This window comes from Nematostella vectensis, chromosome 1, assembly GCF_932526225.1.
Source record: "Nematostella vectensis chromosome 1, jaNemVect1.1, whole genome shotgun sequence".
Lineage (NCBI taxonomy): Eukaryota > Metazoa > Cnidaria > Anthozoa > Actiniaria > Edwardsiidae > Nematostella > Nematostella vectensis.
Genome location: NC_064034.1, coordinates 9,239,325 through 9,258,322, shown reverse-complemented (window position 1 = coordinate 9,258,322; position 18,998 = coordinate 9,239,325). Strand labels below are relative to the sequence as shown.

The window sequence follows — 18,998 nt, the reverse complement described above, 5'->3', positions numbered from 1 at the left end:
TGTTTATGAGCTGCGGTATTTGGATAAACTTATTCTACGACAAGCGAGATTTTGGGTAACAACTTCTGAAATGGCGGTAATTCTGTATCCGACGCGATGCAAAATTACACGTCCGTCTTCTATCATTTTGAGGTGAGCTACATTTTTCGAGTGTGATGAACGGATAATCATGAAGCCTTTTCGAAACAGATAGATATGCATTGTAAATACAAGTATCAAAGCTGAAGACGGACAATAGACAATTTTAAGCAACAAAACTTTTTACTCGATATAACGATATTTTGGGAAATTTACGAAATGAAATGGTTAAATAAAAACATATTTTATTCAAATTCGTTATAAAACAATTGTACTATAATTGTATCATCGATATCAGTGGCATCAGTAATATCCTTAAATAAAATATTCTATTGTCTGTCTGTTTTCTTTTCAAGTACCTTAATAATCCACTTCCCGCTCAAACGATTTGTTTATAATGATCATTATCATTCTTTTGACCTTGGCGTATGTAAGTCATAGTCCCTGTTATAGCACCAGGACTATAGGCTAGTACCCATTTAAAAAGGTGTTAATGGGGTTAACCGTTAAAACTGTAAATTCGCAAAAAATATATAAGCGTTTAGCATTAATTTAAGAGGGGGACCGTTAACTGCAATAAAGATGCCAAAGAATTAACAATAACCGTAAAAAAACCGCTTATTCCGGGGTCGTAGCAGGAGTTGGGGCTCTGACGGCACGTGCCCCACAGTATTTTCAAAAACTTATAACGAAATGACCAGCGGCGTGGCTGTGACCCCCAAATATTTTCTCAATGTTTCTGTACATTATTTCGACGCCTGCTACGGTACTGTATTTTGTAAATGAGAAATAGGCGGCGTAATTGGCCTTTATTAACTATAATATCCACCAAAAAAAAACCTTTACCAATAAAAATGTATCATTTCATAAAAAGCCGTCATTTAATAGTCTTCAATGTTTTCTGTATTTGGAGATATAGTTTTAGAATTTTCACGTTTAGGCCTATCGTCTGCAATTGGTTTATTTCCCTTACAAAAGCAAAACTTGATCAAATGAGAAAGAGATTCTTTGACACAGTCCGCCTGCTCTCCTATAGCGTCAATCCGACTGATGTCACCATCTATAGAAGGCACACCTCCATTCAGGCTGATACTAGCCTCGTAATACGCACTGTTAGGGCTCGTCACAAACTTGATCTGGTACAGTGTGTCTTTGACCATCGTGTTCTTGGCCGGGGCGGCCAGTTTCACTCCACAGGAATCACACTCACGATTCGGGAATGAGTATTTAAATGTCTGGACTACCTGGCTTGGAAGCTCCCGGGAAGCTGATTTCACCTCCTTTAGTGTCAGCCCTGTGCACATATCACGGGATTCCTGTGTCTCGTTTAAAAGTCTGTTGATGGCGGCCACGGCAACCTGTGCTATGTCTTGTACGATAATGTTCTTAACAGGGACCTTATTCATGATCAGACACGGGCACCAATGATCCTTGACCCCCGCGTTGGTGCACCTGCGATAGGAAGGGTCCAACTTGTCGAACAAGCTTTGTCCACTGTTTACCCCACTTGGCCGCCAAGGGTACGATATGATGTGCTTGAGTGTGGCATAAATGTCAAAAGGGGAAGTGAGAATTCTCGAATTGAACTTTAAATTCTTATACATATTCCAGTGTTTTCGTCTAAACCATGGAGGAAGAGTGATCGAAAAATGGGGTAAACGCTCCTCTAGTTTCCCTTGGAGCGTTTGCTTTCGCATTCCACCAAAACGATACCCATGATCTCCGAATATCATCACCACAGTACTATCCAAAAACGACTCCTTTTTCATCTTCAACAGCAAATTATACAAATCCCTATCCGCATGCCCTATCGCGTTGGGTTCCCTGTGGACTAATGTGCAGAAGTTCACCATTGCAAACTTGGGATTTTTTGTGTAAGTTCTGAACAGACTGAGCAGATAGTTAAATGTCATGTTGTGCATGGCTTGATTGTTGCTGCAGAACTCTTTGCGGATGTAGTTCTCCGCCTCCATCCAGTAGTACCGGCTGTAATGGTCCGTGGGCGGATCCCGGAAGCCCTTGAGACGGAAGTTGAAGGCAGCTGTGGTAGGAGAGTCCTCCGAGTACATCGTGACGTAACCACGATCCTTGAAGTCCTTGAATATCCAACGCCACTTGTCCACTGTCGTGGCTTTCTTGCGACCTTTTCGAGCCTCTGGTTGATTTTTCTCGGCAATGCCAGTGAGGATGGCTGAGAGCTGGGCCGTGGTTCCATCTCCTACTATTGTCTGACCTGAGAAAGCAAAAACAAAAAAAAGGAAAAGTATATTATAGCGAAAATAGCACTCGAAAAGAGGTACTGCACCTTGGTATGTCATACACAAGCAAAATCGCCTAAGAGATAACGATCAGTCATTAAAAACCTCCCATCAATACCAAGTCTGCCACACACCTCACATCTCCATAAAATAGTGCACCCTCGCTATAACGGACACCCTTCCTCATTAATACCAACTCTGACATCTTCATAAAATAGTGCACCCTCGCTATAACGGACACCCTCCCCTTAAATACCAAGTCTGGCATACATCTTCATAAAATACTGCCCCCTCGTTATAACGGACATCCTCCCCTTCAATACCAAGTCTGACACACATCTTTATAAAATACTGCACCCTCGTTATAACGGACTCCCTCCGTAACGTCGTATCTCTATTAGATTAAATGGTCGAGGTGTCCGTAAAGTAGGGTGTCGTCTGTAGTCTGTACTAACACGTATAATAACCAATAAGACGCCAAGGACACGGACTTGACAGTCTAAACGGTAAAATACTCCTGTTGGCTCTGCAAACAAGACCTATGCCTTTCACCCATTCCGCAATAGCAAACCGCCTTACCTTACCAAGGGGTACGGCCGTGGTAGTTTAGTCTTACGGTAAAATACTGCTTTTGCCTTTGCAAACTACGCCCATGATTATAGCGTATCCCCATTACCTCGTAGAAAGACCGTGTCCAATGTGTTCTTCAGCAGATTCGTAGTGTTCGGCATCTTGCGGTGAAAGTTAGCGGCCGAAGTCGAGTCAAACATGATCATAAGGATGTTCACAGGTATCCCGGCAGGCTGCACGCGCCGCTTGATGACGTCATCTTTCTTTGCCGTCTGCATAAAGGTCTCGATATTATCGTCCACAGGACCCCCATTCTCGATCTCAACTCGTATAAAGTCTGTATGGATGGGTACTTCTGCTTTAAATGGTACCCCTGTGTCGGGAGAATAATATAGTTTTATGCTAAAGAACACAAGCACCCATGACCTTGTGATATCTGTAAAATTTATAATTTCAACTACGCTGCATTTTCTATTTTCGAACACTCGCCGTGCTAAGCGAAGGAAGGGTAGAGCGAAAGGAAGCAAGGTCCCGGCGGGGCAGTACCACCCTAGACACTAGCGAAAACTAATTAAAGATATGGATAGAGTGGTTTTCAAAAACCCGTGAAATACTTTTAAATTTATTTAGTACTAATACAATGTAATGTCTTTGTCTTCTTTTGTTCTGGCTTGACTATTACACTTTAACAATTGCATCTTGTTTCACGGGATTTTGAAAACCACTCTATAATAAATAATACATGTAAACTTTGATTATTGCTTAGAAACTATATAACCAGAAGTGAACTGACAGACCGGCAACCCTAGCCACATTTGGTTAATTGCCAATGAATGGCGTAAAGCTTGTTGTACCTTCTTTAAAGTAAAAGAAAAATTTGTTCCTCTCCTGGTTACAGTCCTCGCCTAGAGCAATCTCTTCATTATTCGCGGGATCGTCCCGCTCACTCGCGGGCGTGAGACACATTCCGGTCCCAGTCTCTCGCAGGATACCATTTTCTGTGGTGAAAAGCGTCTCACACTTTTGATGAAGAGTGATGTCTGTGTTTCGGGTATTTGGCCCTGTAAAGTACAAGGGTCAGGAGATTTATAAGAAAATGGTGGTGACGTCGACGTCGACAAGGACAGTGATGGTGTTGTTGTTGTTGTTGTTGGTGGTGGTGGTGGTGATGAATTGATGACGACGACGACGATGATGCTGATGATGATGATGATGGTGGTGGTGAAGATGATGATGGTGGCAGTTAAATCGTCTGGTATGTTGGTGCTGGTGACTTTACGATACGAATTATCCGATTTGATACAGCTAAAACATATAAAATATTATTTTCGCGTGGGAGTAGTGTCTAAATCTTTGCGTTTTCATTATCCAGCATTCCAGGATTTGCCACTGTGGGATCTCCCTTTTACGAAAGACCTTAAACCTAGGTGCATGTTGTTGAGTTTTCCCCTCACCCTCCCCTCCCTAGTACGTACTTTTTTGCCTGAGACAGCGACCACTCTGCACATGCTGGACGGCCCCCGTGGGGAGTACCCTGAAGTACGATTGTTTGCTGCAGCACTCTTTATACAGCACCACCGGCTGGAGTCCGTTTGGCAATCCCCTCCCCCCCTGGGGATGCACACATTTTCCGCTCAGTTTATGGACGATACAGCCGTATGCACCTGGCGGTGGTAATATAAAAAAAGCACATAATAGAGATGGAAACAATTTATAATAACGCCTTCGTTCTCATCGCATTATTGAACATAACGACTGCGGCAGGTAAAATATAGAAAAAGCCATCGAAAATAGATTGTTTATGAATAGACAGCCATGATCATAGCAGTAGCATCCGCCGTAGGCGTTTTTAGCAGGTTGCATCGACATAGCAGTGGAGATCATAATTGGTCTAAGCTGATACAGGCGCGTACGTTCCCGCGTACGGTTCCCGCGAAAAAGTGGATCTTTTTTTTTTGGTTCATCAAATACTATCCTTTCCCTATATGATAAATGACTGTGTACCCCCTTCCCTTCCCCCCTTTAAGAAACCGCTGACCACGCTTTTCATTATATTTTGAGAATCCATAATTTCTAAAACCAATACAACTAAAAAAAATGATTGTCTAAGCCTGTAAACAGATGAAAGAGTTTTAGAACTTGCAATGGCATATTACTTTTGGGGACGATAGAGGAGGTAATATTTATCCTTTCGATAGTAAATCCAGGATATCACATCGGCTATACCGTTATCTTTCCGCTAATATGAATAGTGTCTGAAACAGTAGCATGTGTATTATGCACTTACTGTCAGCCATATAAAGGCATCAAAAAAGGGAAAATCACACAGCCTATACCATGTCAAAGAGGTTATAGCTCGTTTGGGAAAACAAATGATCGAGTCACACGTTCGATGATAATTCTACTAGCATGTGCTCTATTTCTCGATATTTCGAGTCATGCAAATATTTGAATAGACATCCAAGTTTACACTAGTGCTATTTAGCTATTTACTGAAGCATACCTGGTTTGATAGGCCCTTTCTGCATTTCTCCTGTCGCTTTGCCCTTTAGACTATTAGGTACGTCAAACGCATCGGATATATTCACTGCATCGTCGTTACATTCCGGTCTAGTAATAAGTCGGTATTTTACGGACACGATGTTTTCGCCGTTTACTCGCAGAACACTGTTTTCAAAAGAGGACTGAGTTGTCCCACAATCGAGCTTTTCTAGTTCCTTGACATAAGGTAAAATGCTCTCATGGAAAGGATTGATGTTTGGTAACTTGCATGCTGCAGTTCTGGCTACTTTGTCCATGTACTCTTCTGATTCAAGCTCTGTTTCACTAAAGGTCCTTGATGCGATAAAAAAGAGGATTAAACTGAAGCAAACTGTGCTAAAAATAAGAGTGCTGTTTGTTCGTCTTCGTATCGATCGTGCCAGCCAGAAGCAAGGCTGTAGAACTACTCTTAAAGCTCTTCTGTGGTGCATGTTCGTGGCTTGTTTTTTTTTTCTAGTGAAGATGCATGAATGATCACGCAATCCACTGAATATGCATGCATAACAAATTATACCCAGACTTGATTAAAGATGCGTAACGCAGAAAAGCTATAAAGCGCAAAGTAATAATTAAACAAAACGGATAGAAATAAAATTGACTATTGCATTTTTTGGCTAAGAATTTTAAAACAGTACTTGAAAAGGCAAAGATTTTTTAGATACGTTCGCGGCTATAGGAATAACATTAGACGCAAAAATGCGCACACGCAGCCCCCTTAAGTTTGTATGGATGGCCGGTTATATCCCCCCTCCCCGCCTGATCCGAGCGAAAAACACACTATTTCAAGTAATACACTCTTTCTTTAAAAACAAAAACTTCTTATTTTTAGTTGAGGCTAGGCCGTTCTTATTTTTTGGCTGATTTTTATTTAAAAGCATTTAAATGTTCTTAAAGATGTTTTCAAATTTCAGTCCATACAAAAACATTATACCCAATAGATTTCTAGAATTATATGATCAATAACAATAATATTTAAGGCTGTTATTACTGATACAATTTGATTTTGCATTTTATAAGCAATAAAACTACCAACACAATATCATGCATTTAAGCATAATTCAGCTTTTACTGTTTCCGAAGGGAAAAGATGTCATGTGTATCTGCGTGACTGAACAAAGGGGCACTAAAAACTTTGATCAAAATGTGTTGTACATGATGACGACGGCATCTGGCGTGCCATACGCCGTTCAGCGTATGTCTAGAATAATAGCCAATTGTTTTCTTATCTAATGTGATCTAGAAGAGGTACCTTGGTCAATGTGATCTAGAAGAGGTACCTTGGTCAATGTGATCTAGAAGAGGTACCTTGGTCAATGTGATCTAGAAGAGGTACCTTGGTCAATGTGACCTAGAAGAGGTACCTTGGTCAATGTGATCTAGAAGAGGTACCTTGGTCAATGTGATCTAGAAGAGGTACCTTGGTCAATGTGATCTAGAAGAGGTACCTTGGTCAATGTGATCTAGAAGAGGTACCTTGGTCAATGTGATCTAGAAGAGGTACCTTGGTCAATGTGACCTAGAAGAGGTACCTTGGTCAATGTGATCTAGAAGAGGTACCTTGGTCAATGTGATCTAGGAGAAGTACCTTGGTCAATGTGACCTAGAAGAGGTACCTTGGTCAATGTGACCTAGAAGAGGTACCTTGGTCAATGTGATCTAGAAGAGGTACCTTGGTCAATGTGATCTAGAAGAGGTACCTTGGTCAATGTGATCTAGAAGAGGTACCTTTGTCAATGTGATCTAGAAGAGGTACCTTGGTCAATTGGTCAATGTGATCTAGAAGAGGTACCTTGGTCAATGTGATCTAGAAGAGGTACCTTGGTCAATTGGTCAATGTGATCTAGAAGAGGTACCTTGGTCAATTGGTCAATGTGATCTAGAAGAGGTACCTTGGTCAATGTGATCTAGAAGAGGTACCTTGGTCAATGTGATCTAGAAGAGGTACCTTGGTCAATGTGATCTAGAAGAGGTACCTTTGTCAATGTGATCTAGAAGAGGTACCTTGGTCAATTGGTCAATGTGATCTAGAAGAGGTACCTTGGTCAATGTGATCTAGAAGAGGTACCTTGGTCAATTGGTCAATGTGATCTAGAAGAGGTACCTTGGTCAATTGCTCAATGTGATCTAGAAGAGGTACCTTGGTCAATGAGATCTAGAAGAGGTACCTTGGTCAATTGGTCAATGTGATCTAGAAGAGGTACCTTGGTCAATTGGTCAATGTGATCTAGAAGAGGTACCTTGGTCAATTGGTCAATGTGATCTAGAAGAGGTACCTTGGTCAATTGGTCAATGTGATCTAGAAGAGGTACCTTGGTCAATGTGATCTAGAAGAGGTACCTTGGTCAATGTGATCTAGAAGAGGTACCTTGGTCAATTGGTCAATGTGATCTAGAAGAGGTACCTTGGTCAATGTGACCTAGAAGAGGTACCTTGGTCAATGTGATCTAGAAGAGGTACCTTGGTCAATGTGATCTAGAAGAGGTACCTTGGTCAATGTGATCTAGAAGAGGTACCTTTGTCAATGTGATCTAGAAGAGGTACCTTGGTCAATTGGTCAATGTGATCTAGAAGAGGTACCTTGGTCAATGTGATCTAGAAGAGGTACCTTTGTCAATGTGATCTAGAAGAGGTACCTTGGTCAATTGCTCAATGTGATCTAGAAGAGGTACCTTGGTCAATGAGATCTAGAAGAGGTACCTTGGTCAATTGGTCAATGTGATCTAGAAGAGGTACCTTGGTCAATTGGTCAATGTGATCTAGAAGAGGTACCTTGGTCAATTGGTCAATGTGATCTAGAAGAGGTACCTTGGTCAATTGGTCAATGTGATCTAGAAGAGGTACCTTGGTCAATGTGATCTAGAAGAGGTACCTTGGTCAATGTGATCTAGAAGAGGTACCTTGGTCAATTGGTCAATGTGATCTAGAAGAGGTACCTTGGTCAATGTGACCTAGAAGAGGTACCTTGGTCAATGTGATCTAGAAGAGGTACCTTGGTCAATGTGATCTAGAAGAGGTACCTTGGTCAATGTGATCTAGAAGAGGTACCTTTGTCAATGTGATCTAGAAGAGGTACCTTGGTCAATTGGTCAATGTGATCTAGAAGAGGTACCTTGGTCAATGTGATCTAGAAGAGGTACCTTGGTCAATGTGATCTAGAAGAGGTACCTTGGTCAATGTGATCTAGAAGAGGTACCTTGGTCAATGTGATCTAGAAGAGGTACCTTGGTCAATGTGATCTAGAAGAGGTACCTTGGTCAATGTGACCTAGAAGAGGTACCTTGGTCAATGTGATCTAGAAGAGGTACCTTGGTCAATGGGCTGACCCTACTCCTTTCTGCCACTGATCAGGGGCCGGTTCCTGAAAAGCCGATTATCGCTAACCCAGGTTTTAATTTGCCCTAAACCACGATTACATTTTTACCCCGGCTATTTCTGTTCCCGAAACGCTGATTAGCATTAACTCTGGGTTAATTTGGAGGTAAAATCTAACCCTGCTCGCGAGGTGGGTTAACTCGCTAACCTACGGTTTAGTTGGCGTAACACAGGCTTCCCAAACTTTGTAGTAGAACTAAAATTTCATAAAATGAAGTGTCCTAACATTTCGCATTGTTATGCGACCTTCGTTGCGATGCTGACTCGAAAATTGCGCTGGGACAGACAGAAAGTTAAATGAAACTTATTATATAATTGAAATGAATCTGTTTCGCTAGCGTCACGCACAAAACTCGAATCCTGCAAATGACATTTTTGGCAAGAAAATGGAGGTACATACAGGCGATGTAGAGGTGTTTCGGGGCTACTCTGCGAAAATAAAATCACCAAAGGTAAATATTTGAGTTGCTCTACTGTGTTGATCTACTGTAGGTATCCTGTGTGAATTTTACTCGTCAAACTAGTTTTTCACTCGCTTAATCCAGGGTTAGTAAATCGAGGGATTACTTCGCTTTAGTGAACGTTGTGTTATCCGTAGGTTAGCTAACCTACGATTAGCACATTTTAACCTGGGATTAGGCGCTGATCTAGGTTTAAGTTAATCGGCCTTTCAGGATCCGGCCCCAGTACTTTCCAGCCAGGGTTTGACGACGGGGGTGCAGATATAGATATTTTTCGGTCGAGGTAGAGGGAGCGCACGTGCAAGATCTGTCCAAGACATTTACACCGAATTAAAAAAAGTCACAATTCTTTCCCACATTCTACTCATCAACGATTTATGTCTACGAAGCATAGCATCTTGTTTCCTCCTCAAAATCCTTTGATAATCGATTGACATAAGAGTCATTCGATCACACGTGTTCTTCGACTCTCTCGTTATATTCTGACGAATCCTAAAACCTTTAATGTTTCGATCTAACAACACTTTTTCTGATTTTTCTGAATCAATGCACATATGCTGCATGTGCCGGTTTCTAACTTTTAGATCTTTCACTTCACTGTAAAATTCACCTGATTGCTTATAGAGCTTTTTTCGCAAAACCTTGCTAAAGTGCTTATAAAGAGCAACATCTGCACTGTTCCATTGGCGAATCTTGTGAGCAAGCTTTTCCGGTAGATTTACTCTTTTGTGGACATCGTCCCTTTGGTTGATACTAAAATACAGTACGTCATTTGGCTCCCAACATAGAAGTCTCCTCAAGAGAACAAGCGATTCATCGAAGTGCTCCAAAAGCATAATTAGATCAAACTGAGACTCCAAATCCTTGATAGAATCCGCAATGCGGGTTTTATTTTCGAAGTCTTTAGACTCCAGTCCCAAATCAAAAAACATGCCATTTCGGATAAGTTTCAGCCGATGACTGTTGACTCTAAGGTCTTTTGTTAAAACGTAGTCAACCAAGATTTCTTTTGGCTTCTCCAAGAAAGTTTCCAGTGCATCGGATTCATTAGAAATTCCAAGGAGTTCACTGAATTTCATATACGAAAACGTAGATTCGAATTGCGTTACAGGGTCACGCAATATCGTCACATACACTGTATCGTTTGGCATGAATGATGTTAGGGTGGCCCTGTTGTAGCGTGCGTGACTGCAGAGGATGTTTGGCTTGACATTGTATTGCTTGACGTGACTTTCCTGAAAGAACCATGGCCATCCCAGCAGGCTTGTTGTTTCTTCCACAGGAAGAACGAATACCAAATCGTGCTTCTCCCCATATCGGTGGAAGATGTTGCTGATGGTGCTGCTTCCGGTTTTGTGCGTCTTTAGAAAGACAACGTTCTTTTTAGGAGTACAACTATAGAGGCAAATGAACCAATGGTTAGAATAACATTTGCATGTCATAAACACACAGAAACACTAAGGACGCATATCCACGGCGGATCCACGATACACTCGACTAGAAACGCTGGAAAAAAGCCGTTCGTAAAATATAAGTTTTCTGCTTTGTTTTAGCTCTGTTCAAAGTCCTCAACGGACTATCATTTGCTATGGTGATTTCTTTAACCCGAAAAAGTTATATTTCCCCAGAGATACTTATAGACATGAACAAGCATAAACAAGGGCACAAAACAAATCTGTTCCGCAAAGTATCTGTCCCGCAGCCCGTTTTTTTTTCTGGCTGGAAAGATGTTAGACCCCTCGGTTGCTGTGGAAAAATAACCGTCCCGAATGGTTCTGTTAGCAAATTTGTGAAGTCGAATAGTTGTGCTGGGGATATTTTTGGGAGCGCCGAAGAAGATGCTTGGAGAAAAAAACGTCCCGATCGATTATACGGGCAATTATTCATGTATTCATTGTGCTAAAATGCCTAACCAATGCTGGCTGGGAAAAAAAGGAATGGTCCGCTCCTGGGAAAAAGGAGAGGATAATTTTTTCCCAGCAACTTTTAAAATGGATATTTTCTGTATCAGAATATATTTATAAACGACGAAATAATTGCACAAATTAATAAGCAAACATGTACCAACCAATGTTTAAATTGTTGTATTCTTAGCTCTTTTGTTTTGTATGCAAGTATCATTCTATTGAATTCTGTTAGTAGCAGATACATCAATGTAAATTTGCCTTGTTGAACTGGATCCGCCTGCATAAAGCATCAATGATAAATAGATAAATAATTAACACTACGTTAACAAACCTCTTTTTACGGGTATTATGACGGGCGTCCACCAGAATTGCGTCCCCGTGAGTAAAGGAGCGATTTCGCGGTGATGTTTTGAAGTCGTAGAACACGACGATAACACACACTATCATCAAACTAACAGCGCAAATAACGTAAAATAGCGCCTTGAGGTTGCGAAATATCATATTGCTTTCCAGCGGATATTTAGAGTTGCTAGAGAAAGACCTTGACTCTTTGGGAGGACCATGTCTAACCGGGCTGCCATTATAGTCTTTTGTTTCTCTCATGGAAAGGATTGATGTTTGGTAACTTGCATGCTGCAGTTCTGGCTACTTTGTCCATGTACTCTTCTGATTCAAGCTCTGTTTCACTAAAGGTCCTTGATGCGATAAAAAAGATGATTAAACTGAAGCAAACTGTGCTAAAAATAAGAGTGCTGTTTGTTCGTCTCCGTATCGATCGTGCCAGCCAGAAGCAAGGCTGTAGAACTACTCTTAAAGCTCTTCTGTGGTGCATGTTCGTGGCTTGTTTTTTTTTTCTAGTGAAGATGCATGAATGATCACGCAATCCACTGAATATGCATGCATAACAAATTATACCCAGACTTGATTAAAGATACGTAACACAGAAAAGCTATAAGGTAATAATTAAACAAAACGGATAGAAATAAAATTGACTATTGCATTTTTTTGGCTAAGATTTTTAAAACAGTACTTGAAAAGGCAAAGATTTTTAGATACGTTCGCGGCTATAGGAATAACATTAGACGCAAAAATGCGCACACGCAGCCCCCTTAAGTTTGTATGGATGGCCGGTTATATCCCCCCTCCCCGCCTGATCCGAGCGAAAAACACACTATTTCAAGTAATACACTCTTTCTTTAAAAACAAAAACTTCTTATTTTTAGTTGAGGCTAGGCCGTTCTTATTTTTTGGCTGATTTTTATTTAAAAGCATTTAAATGTTCTTAAAGATGTTTTCAAATTTCAGTCCATACAAAAACATTATACCCAATAGATTTCTAGAATTATATGATCAATAACAATAATATTTAAGGCTGTTATTACTGATACAATTTGATTTTGCATTTTATAAGCAATAAAACTACCAACACAATATCATGCATTTAAGCATAATTCAGCTTTTACTGTTTCCGAAGGGAAAAGATGTCATGTGTATCTGCGTGACTGAACAAAGGGGCACTAAAAACTTTGATCAAAATGTGTTGTACATGATGACGACGGCATCTGGCGTGCCATACGCCGTTCAGCGTATGTCTAGAATAATAGCCAATTGTTTTCTTATCTAATGTGATCTAGAAGAGGTACCTTGGTCAATGTGATCTAGAAGAGGTACCTTGGTCAATGTGATCTAGAAGAGGTACCTTGGTCAATGTGATCTAGAAGAGATACCTTGGTCAATGTGACCTAGAAGAGGTACCTTGGTCAATGTGATCTAGAAGAGGTACCTTGGTCAATGTGATCTAGAAGAGGTACCTTGGTCAATGTGATCTAGAAGAGGTACCTTGGTCAATGTGATCTAGAAGAGGTACCTTGGTCAATGTGATCTAGAAGAGGTACCTTGGTCAATGTGACCTAGAAGAGGTACCTTGGTCAATGTGATCTAGAAGAGGTACCTTGGTCAATGTGATCTAGAAGAAGTACCTTGGTCAATGTGACCTAGAAGAGGTACCTTGGTCAATGTGACCTAGAAGAGGTACCTTGGTCAATGTGATCTAGAAGAGGTACCTTGGTCAATGTGATCTAGAAGAGGTACCTTGGTCAATGTGATCTAGAAGAGGTACCTTTGTCAATGTGATCTAAAAGAGGTACCTTGGTCAATTGGTCAATGTGATCTAGAAGAGGTACCTTGGTCAATGTGATCTAGAAGAGGTACCTTGGTCAATTGGTCAATGTGATCTAGAAGAGGTACCTTGGTCAATTGGTCAATGTGATCTAGAAGAGGTACCTTGGTCAATGTGATCTAGAAGAGGTACCTTGGTCAATGTGATCTAGAAGAGGTACCTTGGTCAATGTGATCTAGAAGAGGTACTTTGGTCAATGTGATCTAGAAGATGTACCTTGGTCAATGTGATCTAGAAGAGGTACCTTGGTAAATGTGATCTAGAAGAGGTACCTTGGTCAATGTGATCTAGAAGAGGTACCTTGGTCAATGTGATCTAGAAGAGGTACCTTGGTCAATGTGATCTAGAAGAGGTACCTTGGTCAATGTGACCTAGAAGAGGTACCTTGGTCAATGTGATCTAGAAGAGGTACCTTGGTCAATGTGATCTAGAAGAAGTACCTTGGTCAATGTGACCTAGAAGAGGTACCTTGGTCAATGTGACCTAGAAGAGGTACCTTGGTCAATGTGATCTAGAAGAGGTACCTTGGTCAATGTGATCTAGAAGAGGTACCTTGGTCAATGTGATCTAGAAGAGGTACCTTTGTCAATGTGATCTAGAAGAGGTACCTTGGTCAATTGGTCAATGTGATCTAGAAGAGGTACCTTGATCAATGTGATCTAGAAGAGGTACCTTGGTCAATTGGTCAATGTGATCTAGAAGAGGTACCTTGGTCAATTGGTCAATGTGATCTAGAAGAGGTACCTTGGTCAATGTGATCTAGAAGAGGTACCTTGGTCAATGTGATCTAGAAGAGGTACCTTGGTCAATGTGATCTAGAAGAGGTACTTTGGTCAATGTGATCTAGAAGATGTACCTTGGTCAATGTGATCTAGAAGAGGTACCTTGGTAAATGTGATCTAGAAGAGGTACCTTGGTCAATGTGATCTAGAAGAGGTACCTTGGTCAATGTGATCTAGAAGAGGTACCTTGGTCAATGTGATCTAGAAGAGGTACCTTGGTCAATGTGATCTAGAAGAGGTACCTTGGTCAATGTGATCTAGAAGATGTACCTTGGTCAATGTGACCTAGAAGAGGTACCTTGGTCAATGTGATCTAGAAGAGGTACCTTGGTCAATGTGATCTAGAAGAGGTACCTTGGTCAATGTGATCTAGAAGAGGTACCTTGGTCAATGGGCTGACCCTACTCCTTTCTGCCACTGATCAGGGGCCGGTTCCTGAAAAGCCGATTACCGCTAACCCAGGGTTTAATTTGCCCTAACCCACGATTACATTTTTACCCCGGCTATTTCTGTTCCCGAAACGCTGATTAGCATTAACTCTGGGTTAGTTTGGAGGTAAAATCTAACCCTGCTCGCGAGGTGGGTTAACTCGCTAACCTACGGTTTAGTTGGCGTAACACAGGCTTCCCAAACTTTGTAGTAGAACTAAAATTTCATAAAATGAAGTGTCCTAACATTTCGCATTGTTATGCGACCTTCGTTGCGATGCTGACTCGAAAATTGCTCTGGGACAGACAGAAAGTTAAATGAAACTTATTATATAATTGAAATGAATCTGTTTCGCTAGCGTCACGCACAAAACTCGAATCCTGCAAATGACATTTTTGGCAAGAAAATGGAGGTACATACAGGCGATGTAGAGGTGTTTCGGGGCTACTCTGCGAAAATAAAATCACCAAAGGTAAATATTTGAGTTGCTCTACTGTGTTGATCTACTGTGGGTATCCTGTGTGAATTTTACTCGTCAAACTAGTTTTTCACTCGCTTAATCCAGGGTTAGTAAATCGAGGGATTACTTCGCTTTAGTGAACGTTGTGTTATCCGTAGGTTAGCTAACCTACGATTAGCGCATTTTAACCTGGGATTAGGCGCTGATCTAGGTTTAAGTTAATCGGCCTTTCAGGATCCGGCCCCAGTACTTTCCAGCCAGAGTTTGACGACGGGGGTGCAGATATAGATATTTTTCGGTCGAGGTAGAGGGAGCGCACGTGCAAGATCTGTCCAAGACATTTACACCGAATTAAAAAAAGTCACAATTCTTTCCCACATTCTACTCATCAACGATTTATGTCTACGAAGCATAGCATCTTGTTTCCTCCTCAAAATCCTTTGATAATCGATTGACATAAGAGTCATTCGATCACACGTGTTCTTCGACTCTCTCGTTATATTCTGACGAATCCTAAAACCTTTAATGTTTCGATCTAACAACACTTTTTCTGATTTTTCTGAATCAATGCACATATGCTGCATGTGCCGGTTTCTAACTTTTAGATCTTTCACTTCACTGTAAAATTCACCTGATTGCTTATAGAGCTTTTTTCGCAAAACCTTGCTAAAGTGCTTATAAAGAGCAACATCTGCACTGTTCCATTGGCGAATCTTGCGAGCAAGCTTTTCCGGTAGATGTACTCTTTTGTGGACATCGTCCCTTTGGTTGATACTAAAATACAGTACGTCATTTGGCTCCCAACATAGAAGTCTCCTCAAGAGAACAAGCGATTCATCGAAGTGCTCCAAAAGCATAATTAGATCAAACTGAGACTCCAAATCCTTGATAGAGTCCGCAATGCGGGTTTTATTTTCGAAGTCTTTAGACTCCAGTCCCAAATCAAAAAACATGCCATTTCGGATAAGTTTCAGCCGATGACTGTTAACTCTAAGGTCTTTTGTTAAAACGTAGTCAACCAAGATTTCTTTTGGCTTCTCCAAGAAAGTTTCCAGTGCATCGGATTCATTAGAAATTCCAAGGAGTTCACTGAATTTCATATACGAAAACGTAGATTCGAATTGCATTACAGGGTCACGCAATATCGTCACATACACTGTATCGTTTGGCATGAATGATGTTAGGGTGGCCCTGTTGTAGCGTGCGTGACTGCAGAGGACGTTTGGCTTGACATTGTATTGCTTGACGTGACTTTCCTGAAAGAACCATGGCCATCCCAGCAGGCTTGTTGTTTCTTCCACAGGAAGAACGAATACCAAATCGTGCTTCTCCCCATATCGGTGGAAGATGTTGCTGATGGTGCTGCTTCCGGTTTTGTGCGTCTTTAGAAAGACAACGTTCTTTTTAGGAGTACAACTATAGAGGCAAATGAACCAATGGTTAGAATAACATTTGCATGTCATAAACACACAGAAACACTAAGGACGCATATCCACGGCGGATCCACGATACACTCGACTAGAAACGCTGGAAAAAAGCCGTTCGTAAAATATAAGTTTTCTGCTTTGTTTTAGCTCTGTTCAAAGTCCTCAACGGACTATCATTTGCTATGGTGATTTCTTTAACCCGAAAAAGTTATATTTCCCCAGAGATACTTATAGACATGAACAAGCATAAACAAGGGCACAAAACAAATCTGTTCCGCAAAGTATCTGTCCCGCAGCCCGTTTTTTTTTTCTGGCTGGAAAGATGTTAGACCCCTCGGTTGCTGTGGAAAAATAACCGTCCCGAATGGTTCTGCTAGCAAATTTGTGAAGTCGAATAGTTGTGCTGGGGATATTTTTGGGAGCGCCGAAGAAGATGCTTGGAGAAAAAAACGTCCCGATCGATTATACGGGCAATTATTCATGTATTCATTGTGCTAAAATGCCTAACCAATGCTGGCTGGGAAAAAAAGGAATGGTCCGCTCCTGGGAAAAAGGAGAGGATAATTTTTTTCCAGCAACTTTTAAAATGGATATTTTCTGTATCAGAATATATTTATAAACGACGAAATAATTGCACAAATTAATAAGCAAACATGTACCAACCAATGTTTAAATTGTTGTATTCTTAGCTCTTTTGTTTTGTATGCAAGTATCATTCTATTGAATTCTGTTAGTAGCAGATACATCAATGTAAATTTGCCTTGTTGAACTGGATCCGCCTGCATAAAGCATCAATGATAAATAGATAAATAATTAACACTACGTTAACAAACCTCTTTTTACGGGTATTATGACGGGCGTCCACCAGAATTGCGTCCCCGTGAGTAAAGGAGCGATTTCGCGGTGATGTTTTGAAGTCGTAGAACACGACGATAACACACACTATCATCAAACTAACAGCGCAAATAACGTAAAATAGCGCCTTGAGGTTGCGAAATATCATATTGCTTTCCAGCGGATATTTAGAGTTGCTAGAGAAAGACCTTGACTCTTTGGGAGGACCATGTCTAACCGGGCTGCCATTATAGTCTTTTGTTTCTCTACCTTTCTTTTCTTTAAATGTTGTCATCTGTCATGTTGTTAGGCGAACGAGACTGTCGCTATTCTCATTGTTGCACACAACTGCATTTTTTTTCTTTAAATGTTGTAATTTCTCATGTTGGAGTGCGATCTCTAAAGAGCCTTTCCCTATGTTTATTGAAAATCTACATTTCTTTCCTTTGATGTTGTACGTCTTGTAATCTGTACGGAAAAATGTAAAAAGAAGCTGTCCCTAAATGAATTGCTTATATTTTCTTCTATTTTTAAAGTTCTTTTTTCTTGATGTAGTAATTCATCATATGTTCGGGAAACTGTCTAAAGACTCTTTCCCTAAGCTCTTTACATTTCTTTTTTTTGTTGGTTTTAATCTGTCATGTTAGAGGGAAATGTCTTATGAAGGAATTGTTAATATGCAAAAGTCGTTTCTGACACGTCTGACACGATATTTACTTTCACTTCCCCAATCCGACATTTCGCATTATATTTTACTTTGATATGGATCTCCTCATTGTTCGACTTAGCATGCGTAGTTAGTGTTTAACAAAACCGGGTTATATTTCCTAGGCACAAAAAAACGGTTTGGCAAATACCTTTATCCTAATCTTATTATTACCGCTGATACATTGTCTTAATTTTGCATAATTCCATATAGTCAAACTCTTCCTTATCTTGCTCTTGTTATTTCTATCGAAGGAATTTAGTTTGTCATTTGCTGTTTGGTAGGTGATGCTCTTCCCAAAGACAACATCTTATATTCTTACATCATCCTTAAAAACAGTTTGACCAGTTTATTTACGATGTTATCAGTTCCATTTCTCGCCTGTTTATTGTGTCATGATCAGTATAAATAGCATCTGGACATTAGCTTACAGGTTTCCCACCATAATGCCATAACTTCCCCACCTGACTTCTCGCCCCGCCCTACTCAAAGCTGATTATGGGGAGAGGGTGAGGCCTGTACCAAGTCACATATCAATCATAGAAACCTGCTTAGAACGAGCAGTCTACTCGAAGTGTCGAGCTTTTTGCTTTAAATCAAATATGGAAGCACCTCCCACGATCGAGTATCAGCCTTACAACAAAATGCCGTCACGCGAGAACATCCAAATTTAGGAGCATTTGGAGGTTCTCTGTGAGAAATTGGACATCCCTACATTGTCAAAAATAATAAGCGGCGCGGTCTCTCGACGCCGGGAGTAGTAGGCGTGGCTGTGTCCCCAAATACTTCCTTTTGTTTCTGTTTTCGTGTCCCCAATATTTTCATGTCTGTTACCATCCATCCTGGTCAAACCATCGTTTCCTTGGGGCTTCGCCTTCCAATTTGCTTCAGTGCAGTGTAACATTTATTTATTGTAACCTTTCTTTCACATGCTTTCCTTCTTCGTCCGCCGGAAATTATTCCCGACATTCAGCTTTCGTATTCATAGATTTTT

At 40.8% G+C, this 18,998-nt stretch overlaps 3 protein-coding genes across 3 annotated transcripts; all 3 read right to left on the bottom strand.

Moving 5' to 3' along the window:
• Nucleotides 1-306: 306 nt before the first annotated feature.
• Nucleotides 307-5,921, bottom strand: LOC5520430. Its single transcript, XM_001640215.3, has 5 exons — nucleotides 5,410-5,921; nucleotides 4,382-4,570; nucleotides 3,761-3,967; nucleotides 3,013-3,279; nucleotides 307-2,311 (listed from the first exon to the last, which is right to left on the bottom strand). The coding sequence occupies exons 1-5, from the start codon at nucleotides 5,876-5,878 to the stop codon at nucleotides 960-962; spliced, it is 2,484 nt and encodes an 827-aa protein (XP_001640265.2). The 5' UTR covers nucleotides 5,879-5,921; the 3' UTR covers nucleotides 307-959.
• A 2,756-nt stretch (nucleotides 5,922-8,677) lies between these two features.
• On the bottom strand, nucleotides 8,678-12,062 carry LOC5498041 (galactose-3-O-sulfotransferase 2). Its single transcript, XM_048731782.1, has 2 exons — nucleotides 11,519-12,062; nucleotides 8,678-10,675 (listed from the first exon to the last, which is right to left on the bottom strand). The coding sequence occupies exons 1-2, from the start codon at nucleotides 11,788-11,790 to the stop codon at nucleotides 9,601-9,603; spliced, it is 1,347 nt and encodes a 448-aa protein (XP_048587739.1). The 5' UTR covers nucleotides 11,791-12,062; the 3' UTR covers nucleotides 8,678-9,600.
• A 2,832-nt stretch (nucleotides 12,063-14,894) lies between these two features.
• On the bottom strand, nucleotides 14,895-18,699 carry LOC5520357 (galactose-3-O-sulfotransferase 2). The gene is made up of 2 exons (XM_001640216.3): nucleotides 17,298-18,699; nucleotides 14,895-16,453 (listed from the first exon to the last, which is right to left on the bottom strand). Exons 1-2 carry the CDS (start codon nucleotides 17,591-17,593, stop codon nucleotides 15,379-15,381), a joined length of 1,371 nt encoding a protein of 456 aa, XP_001640266.3. The 5' UTR covers nucleotides 17,594-18,699; the 3' UTR covers nucleotides 14,895-15,378.
• Between the last annotated feature and the right edge of the window lie 299 nt (nucleotides 18,700-18,998).

Coding starts and splice junctions, on each gene's coding strand:
- LOC5498041 (XM_048731782.1), bottom strand. CDS start 11,790: ATGAGAGAAACAAAAGACTATAATGGCAGCCCGGTTAGACATGGTCCT. Junction 10,676..11,518: donor CATAATACCCGTAAAAAGAG/GTTTGTTAACGT, acceptor TTGCCTCTATAG/TTGTACTCCTAAAAAGAACG.
- LOC5520430 (XM_001640215.3), bottom strand. CDS start 5,878: ATGCACCACAGAAGAGCTTTAAGAGTAGTTCTACAGCCTTGCTTCTGG. Junction 3,968..4,381: donor TCGCTGTCTCAGGCAAAAAA/GTACGTACTAGG, acceptor TGTACTTTACAG/GGCCAAATACCCGAAACACA. Junction 2,312..3,012: donor GGACACGGTCTTTCTACGAG/GTAATGGGGATA, acceptor TTGCTTTCTCAG/GTCAGACAATAGTAGGAGAT.
- LOC5520357 (XM_001640216.3), bottom strand. CDS start 17,593: ATGACAACATTTAAAGAAAAGAAAGGTAGAGAAACAAAAGACTATAAT. Junction 16,454..17,297: donor CATAATACCCGTAAAAAGAG/GTTTGTTAACGT, acceptor TTGCCTCTATAG/TTGTACTCCTAAAAAGAACG.